Consider the following 8,143-nt stretch of genomic DNA (forward strand, 5'->3'; position numbering starts at 1 on the left):
CCTACTACTGCACACTCAACACATGGCTTATTGCAACATTGTCAGTGAAAGTACATGTGAGCGTATGTATAGTGTGTGTGTGTGTGTGTGTGCATGTGTGTGTGTGTGTGTGTGTGTGTGAGTGTGAGTGTTTGTTTGCTTGCACAACCCATTTTCTGCCGTAAGGATGTGGTTTACTCAATGCAACAACTATATGCCGGAAGCTCCACGGCTTCTATCAAGTCGAGCAATCCACTGCTTTTTTTTTTTTTCTTTTCTATCACTGTGAGGTTACTCTCGCTCTCTCCCTGTAAGCTCAAACCCTTCAGTGTTTCTCATTGTGTTGTTCATAGCTGTTACCATGTTCCCCAGGGTGATTTTGAAGGGAAATATGATCAAAAAATCTCAACAAAAGAAAAGAACATCACCTTGTAACTACAAGGAGAGATTTTTTGTATTGGACACCCAAGACCTGAAGTATTCTGAACGCCGTCCGGGGGTAAGTATTCATATATTTAATCAATGCACTAGTTTTTCATTTCAATCAGGAGATAACGGTTTGGGAATCTGGCCTCCTTGGAACTAACTGTAATTTCAATCGTATCCACGTTGTGTGGAGGAAACATAAAGTAAAGATCATGTTCTTTCAGAAAAAGCCCATGATGAAAGGTTGCATCGAGCTTTCCAGAATTAAGTGTGTGGAGATTGTGTGTACTGATGTCCCCATACCATGCAACTATAAGTACCCTTTTCAGGTGAGGTCCACGATTGCTCAAAGAAGGCACACTTGAAAATATGCACCAATTAAATCTAGTGTTATATACAGTAAATGTGATGTATTTTCATTTTCTCAAATGCAAATGTCTCCACAGATTTTTCATGACAACCATTACCTCTACATTTTCGCCCCAGACAATGATTGCCGTCAGAGATGGGTCAGAGCTCTCAAAGAGGGTAAGAAATTCCAGACCATCACAGTTTAAGTAATGATAGCAGTGCAATAAATTATAGTAAATCCTGGGTTTCACATAATGCAAATTCACAAGCGTGATATTCCAAACTATTTATTTTATTTTGTCTGATATAGAGACAAAGCATAACAATTTGGTTCCAAAATACCACCCAAACTTCTGGATGGATGGAAAATGGAGATGCTGCCAACAAACAGAGAAACTGGCAACAGGTTGTCATGTATATAATCCAGAGGCCTCTGGTTTGTATTATTTCTTCACTTCCTCTTGTTTCATATGTTTTTTTTCTAATTTGTGTCTTTGATAAAGCATGAAATGTTCTTATACAAATGTACATGAGCAGTTAAGTAATCTTATTTTTTATGCACATGTGGTCAAGCCAAATCTTGATACAGATCTACATTTACCGTTGTTGCATAACTTCAATCAAATATAAAAACCTTATTTTGGACAGCTGGATTTGTCAGAAACATTCTCATATTTCTGATTTTTCCACAGCTTCCAAAAAGCCACTCCCTCAACTCCCGGATCCAGAGGTAGCACTTTCTAAAGCGTAAATTATATGTCCTGTTGTTGAAATATCATTGATGTTCAAGTCAACACTGTTCCAATTACAGGGCGTAGACAAAATAACTCTTTTGATATTTATTGTTTTACTTGTTTGGCTATAAGTTGTCATTGTTTTCAGGACTATTTCGCATTATGGATGCCATATTTTAAAGATTGCTCTAGGGGACATCTTAAATATGTTTTTTTTTTCAACCAGTGCGCCTGTGGTTGGGGCACAGATGATTTTGCATTTTTGCGTCTTGGTTCATTATCTTTTAGGCCTCTTCTACTGCTGACATTTGCTACCTGTTGTAAACATAACACTTATAATTCAGTGGAACATAACCCAGATATCATTGTGATGATGTTTGAGTCCTTTTCTGTGGGGGTCTTCTCATTCTTTCTCATATTGCTCAATAATAACAGAACCATGTTTCTAGGTGAAGCTTTTCTTTTTTTTTTTTTTAAATTTATCTCTGACAGATGGAATTGCATGATACAAGACAGAGGATGGTCATTGCTCTGCAGGACTACACACCTCAGGGAGACGACGACTTGCGTCTTCAGAAAGATCAGGAGTACGTCCTGATTAACAGCTCCCACCCTGAGTGGTGGGCCGTACAGGACAACCAAGGGTAAGGCACATAGAAATGGCCGTCCATTCTTAGTTCTTGCTTATGATGAGAAGTAATAGCACTTGTTTTCAAATCAGCTTGATTATTGATGTACATTTTTTCTGATCCCACATCAGGAACACAGGCTTTGTGCCCAGCACTTTCATAGCAGAAAAATCTTGCAACAACTTTGAGAGATTTGAGTGAGTTTTATTTCATTTCTGTTCTCTATGTTGAAAATTGTTAACATGTGGGTACTTGCAAATCCATTCTGTCCTCTATAGAATTGGTTTAATTGTGGTTAATTTGTCATCTCACAGATGGTACAACAAAAACATAACCAGAGGGGAGGCAGAGGTTTTGTTAATGAAAGAGGTAAAAACAATGTCAATGTTTAAGGATCCAGTGATTATACAATATTCATGTGTTTACCCTTCCAGCTTAAAAAAAAAAAAATGCTTCAAATAATAAAAATTCTGATGATGATTAGCAGGATGTTCCTCTTGTATGACATCGTGCACTTTTGCTGTGACTGTACCACCTACAGTAGTGTTGCATTTGCAAAATTAATGCAAATGCACCTGCGACCTGAGAATTGAGAAACATGACATAGGACTTGAACAATGTCTCAGAACCACAATGTTTCCTTCAATGTTGAATTTCCTGCTGCAAATTGCTTTGCTACGTTTTGCAAGCGGGAGGTAGAGCAGCTATCCATCATCAGCTATTAGCAAAAGTGACTACTGGGCCTGTGCTGGTATTAGCCTCAGATCAAAGAAACAATCAGTGAACTTGTCTCACAAGTATATTACAAATGTGTTGTTTTATGTGGTTTCAACACTTTATTTTTAGGGAAAAGAAGGTGCATTCATGGTGCGTGACTCAAGGCAGGCCGGAATCTACACAGTGTCAGTCTTCACCAAAGCCCCAGGGTAATTTTATTTCCTTCTTCTATACTGTTCTTATGTAATGAACTGATACAAATAATGATATACAATTATATGGTGATAAGTGTATGTACACCTGATATACACTGAGTCTTGTTTAAATCATTAGATGCCAGCAGATAAGTAATAATAGCCTGACTTGTCTGATATATAATTACAATAAACTTGAATTGAAATCAGTGGTGTAATTTACTGTGTACATTACATGTTTAAGATGCTCTCTTCAGAAACACTTTGGTGTGATTTGTTGTATAAAAGCATCTCCTTGTTTATCACCTTTAGGTCTAATGGGGAGAAGAATCCAAGAGTGAAACATTATCTAATCAGACAGACAGAAACCGGAGAGGGCACGTTTTACTTGGCAGAGAAGTACCTGTTCAGCACCATTCCTGAGCTCATCCATTACCACCAGCACAATGCTGCCGGTTAGTATGACTTTAAAAAACGTGTCAAAAGGAAATTGAGCATATAAAACAGCTCATGGTTCACAAACGTGGTGACAAAGGCCAAATCCATGCTGCGCTGCAATTCTTTATAAATAAATTTATATTGATGTGCTATCTGTGTATCTGTTTACTTGGCAGGCATGACAACACGTCTGAGACACCCTGTCTCTCTAGATGGAGGCTGCTCCCAGGACATTGCTGAACCCTCAAAAGGTTAGAGGATGTACAGTTGTATAAACAGCTCAGCTGGTTGAACTGGAGCTCATAACAGATACAACGTAATGCTGAGTGACTGGTTTTTGCTGCCCCCTAGTGGGTTATTTTTTTATTTTCACAGAAATGTACTCAGGGTGTGTTTAGTACACCAAAATAAAATTAAAGTTATTATCTAAACTTCCTTATTTGCTATGTTCCCTAAAGGTCTGCCTCTGGTTATTTCAGTTTAATTTAAGATTATGGGTGTTCTTGTTCATTTCACTTCTCCTTTGCCGCACAACAGATCAATGGGAAGTGGACCCGGAGGAGCTGACCCTGGGTGAGGAGTTAGGCAGCGGTCAGTTTGGGCTGGTGCTGGAGGGGAGATGGAGGGAAATGAAGGTTGCAGTGAAGATGATAAGAGAAGAGTGTATGTCAGACGAGGATTTTAAAGAAGAGGCGAGAGTCATGATGTAAGTGCGGCTCATGCTGATGTTCAATATCCAGGCAAAATGAAATGAAAACCACTCGACTTATGCCCGTGTGTGTTTTAACAGGAGATTGTCCCACTATAAGCTGGTTCAGCTCTACGGTGTGTGCACCCAGCGTTCTCCCATGTGTCTTGTGTTTGAGTTCATGGAAAATGGCTGCCTGTCAGACTACCTGAGAGACAGGAAAGGGCGTTTGTCTCAGGACGTGATGTTGGGGATGTGTCTGGATGTCAGTGACGGGATGGCTTACCTGGAGAGCTCCAACTTCATCCACAGAGACCTGGTAAACCAACAGTTGAGAACTTTTTATAATCCACTTTTATCACAGCTGTTAGAGTTGTTAATCCTTCCTCTGTTCCTCTTTCTTCTGCAGGCTGCCAGGAACTGCCTCGTTTCAAAGAACAATGAGGTGAAGGTGTCTGATTTTGGCATGACCAGGTATGATTTTCACATTTGACGTGTTCTTTACTGAATCTTTGTACTGTCCGTCATATTGTGTGAACTTTTTTAATCACAGTATTTGCTATGTTTTTACTATGGTTAAAAGTCAGCCTACATGTACTGCTGTATAATGGCATGTGTCCACTCTCTGGACTGTAGATTTGTTCTTGATGATCAATACACGAGCTCCCAGTGCTCCAAGTTCCCTGTCAAGTGGTCGGCCCCGGAGGTCATCAAATTCTGCAAGTTCAGCAGCAAGTCCGATGTCTGGTCATTCGGTGTGTTGATCTGTTTGTCTTTGTTTGTGTGTCTTTCTAGTCATACGACATATCTACCCTTTTCCCCTTTTGTTTGAACCATTCAAATCATTTTGAGATTACGAGTGACAGCAGGGAAGCGCCGCGTGCCGTGCAGCTACACACCAGAATCATCTGTGTTTTGCAGATAGCACACTGACTCTGGTGTTCTATGCTGTAGTGAACTAAACTGGAAGCTTTGTGAGACAACACAGCGGTTTGGTGCAAAATTCAATAGGCGCTGAGCATCATGTGACACATTTTGTGTCAAACACACAAAGCAAAAGATTGTGTTGTAAAACATCTTGCGTTAGTTACAGAAACAATTTCGACACACACACAAATCTTTGTAACATACAAAGAAAAAATAATGTTTCTTTCCTTTTTAATTTAAAGCATATTAATGGGTTTAGTTATTTGTATGTGCATGTGTGCCAAACACCATAATTCTTGGTAGCTATTTTCATGGTGCAATGCCAACTAGTGGATTTACAGTAATCTCCAAGAAGTAAATAGTGTCAGGAGTGTCTCCAAAGCTGGGGTTTAAACAGGCGACAACATATTAACTTGGCATGAATGATTCTGTAGTCAGAAGCTGTGACTTGTTTATATCCAACAGATGGTAAACGTAAATATGTTTAATCACAACTTATATTAAGTGATTTCCACCCAAATCGGGCTAAGAAAAACATACTTTTTGTTTATGTACTGAAAGAATGGGAATCATGTCAGCTTTAGCTGCTCATGTTGCGTAGGTTATGATGAATAATAGCCTAACCGACATTATGTTTAAAACTTTAAAGTTAAATTGTGACTGACAGGCAGCTAGATGTGACAGTTCTTTAGCTTATACAGGATGTGTACAATTTGCATAAAAAATAATGTAGTTTTTGAATATTACAGATAATTTCTTCAGTTTTTCATACATAGTTATATATATTATTTGGTAACTATGGTAACTTAAAAGTACTGCTAAATGGATAAATATGTGGCTCTAAAAACATGTTTTCATTAGAAATCAGTCCTCTTTCTTTAGATGATGCTTCTCATTATGTTTCATAAAAGAATATGCAATAAAGCTACTGTAACATGAAACAACCACACAGACATGGACATGATTAACCAGATACAGGAATAGATTTTGAAGTTAAAGGCTTAACTGACCAACAGCCAGTCTTTAATGGAGTCTCCCTGTCCACCCCTGCTCAGGTGTGCTCATGTGGGAGGTGTACAATGAGGGCCGTCTTCCCTATGAGAACCGCTCTAATACTGAGGTGGTGGAGTCCCTGAACGCAGGTCTGAGGCTGCTGAAGCCCCGCTTGGCCCCAGATGCTGTCTACCTGCTTATGGAGTGGTGCTGGAAGGAGGTGGGCACAGGAATTTAACGTATTTCTAGCAGAAGAATTCCTGAATGACAGCGGAGACAGCAACATGTTTTGTTACAATGCATTTATTTCTGTTCTCACAGAAACCAGACGATCGTCCATCCTTCGCTCTCCTCCTACATGAGCTGGCCTCCATCTCAGACCTGTGAACCAAGATAAAAGTTGAGGCGATGATTTTAAAAATAGCTTTATTTATTTAATTTATGGAGTCAGTGACCTATTGCTTGTCAAATGTTTTTCAAATGTGTGTGAAGTTGTTTCATTCGATTATCATGATTAAGGTGATGACAAAACACAGGACAATTTTCAATCCTTGAATATTGCACTTTATCTGTTTCATAGTTCTGAAGACAATTCCTGAGAATGCTTATACGTAGCTACAACTGCTTACTATTGGTTTATGTAACTATTCTCTGTATATTAAATAGGTGAGATGGTTATGTTGTTTGATGTTTTTATTGTTTCTTATAAGTTCTCAGCAATACAACAATTGCACTTTGTTAGATGAAGTAGGTGATTAATTTGCTTTTTAGAAATGAAAAAGGTTCCTGAAGTTGCCACAAACTGTAGGATTTAATAATTCAGTTTTAAAATATAACTTCACACCAAATCTATCATTTTTCTTTGATTTAGATTTTTTGCCCCTTTATGGAGAACAGTAGCGATAGCCTACTTGAGTTCATGTTAGCTGCCATGAACTCAAATGCTGCCATGTTTTCAAGTTTACCATATGCTCAGTGTGTACGCTCCAAAAGGTCATAGCTTTGCCGAAATAATACTAAATACAGTTTAGATATGATTATAAATAACTGGAAATGTTCAAACTGTTAATAACAAACTCTCATCACTGGGACCAACGTTCAAGTATGTGGGATCACAGGTGAATAGTCTGTTTCTGCTATCAGGCTGTTAATCAGTCCGGTAAGCCAGGCTCTCTGTTCTGCAGGTGTGGTGGCTCACAGTTGGAGCTGCAGGTGATGCTGGGGAGCAGAGAGACTTTTTGACATGCACACTGTCACAAAATACCTACAAGTATCGAGTCAAGGGCACTGACTAAGAATCTACATCCTCTACAGAAGTTAGAAGAAAATTTCCTGCATATCACACTCATCTAAATTACTCTCTCATTTATCTAAATTAGGCCCAGGAAAAGCTGCACAGCCTCTCAATAATAGTTTTGTGTGGGCCAGTTGTTGTAGGAAAGTCTAGTAGTAGGAATTCTGTGTTATGAACTGGTCTCTCTTTCAGAAGTCTGCCTACAGCACATCTGCGAAACCAATCGTTTAGAAAACAGTCAGTCGGTCAAAAGCTAGCCACGTACCAACAACTTGTGCAGCCTATAGACCCACAATGTATTTATACATTTTATATGTTTGAAATGAAAACAATTAATCTAAATGCAACTTTAACTGATTAATGATTAATGAATAATAAAACAAGTGGGGGAAGATCTGGCCACCAGGGGGGAAAGATGACTATTTCATTTGCTCCCATCAGTAATGGAGTTTTATTTTGAAATTAAACTGTCTTTACCTATCTCCAATAAAAAAAAATATATGGAAAACTGACAGCCAAACAAAATCAATCAGCACTATCACCATGGATACCACAGATAGACTCTACACACCAATGTCAGTAACATATAGACAGCCTATTTTGATTTCCCCTTCAGAGGACAATACCCTCTGACCTATTTTGTGCTAGGATCAAAGTTCACCTTCCCCCACTCACACACACTCTCTCTCTCTCACGCACATTGCATTTAATGTGAATAATCAAATAAAGAGCTGGAAGCTACGTGTACAATCTTAAGTTTTCCTTAAATAAGT

The 8,143-nt window shown here is 38.8% G+C and overlaps 1 protein-coding gene across 1 annotated transcript; it reads left to right on the top strand.

Annotated features, from left to right (window-relative positions):
- The first annotated feature begins 280 nt into the window (after positions 1-280).
- On the top strand, positions 281-6,759 carry itk (IL2 inducible T cell kinase). Its single transcript, XM_056382159.1, has 17 exons — positions 281-478; positions 630-734; positions 852-933; positions 1,067-1,192; positions 1,449-1,486; positions 1,983-2,134; positions 2,251-2,316; positions 2,434-2,488; positions 2,966-3,045; positions 3,343-3,485; positions 3,645-3,719; positions 4,006-4,174; positions 4,259-4,475; positions 4,566-4,630; positions 4,793-4,911; positions 6,139-6,296; positions 6,398-6,759. The coding sequence occupies exons 1-17, from the start codon at positions 341-343 to the stop codon at positions 6,461-6,463; spliced, it is 1,854 nt and encodes a 617-aa protein (XP_056238134.1). The 5' UTR covers positions 281-340; the 3' UTR covers positions 6,464-6,759.
- Positions 6,760-8,143: the final 1,384 nt, after the last annotated feature.

Source organism: Seriola aureovittata, chromosome 8 (assembly GCF_021018895.1).
Source record: "Seriola aureovittata isolate HTS-2021-v1 ecotype China chromosome 8, ASM2101889v1, whole genome shotgun sequence".
In the NCBI taxonomy this organism is placed as follows: domain Eukaryota; kingdom Metazoa; phylum Chordata; class Actinopteri; order Carangiformes; family Carangidae; genus Seriola; species Seriola aureovittata.

Bases quoted from the DNA above. Each gene is read 5' to 3' on its own strand.
- itk (XM_056382159.1), top strand. From the start codon at position 341: ATGTTCCCCAGGGTGATTTTGAAGGGAAATATGATCAAAAAATCTCAA. The intron at 2,135-2,250 runs GTAAGGCACATA...ATCCCACATCAG, and splicing joins GCCGTACAGGACAACCAAGG to GAACACAGGCTTTGTGCCCA. The intron at 3,486-3,644 runs GTTAGTATGACT...TTTACTTGGCAG, and splicing joins CCACCAGCACAATGCTGCCG to GCATGACAACACGTCTGAGA.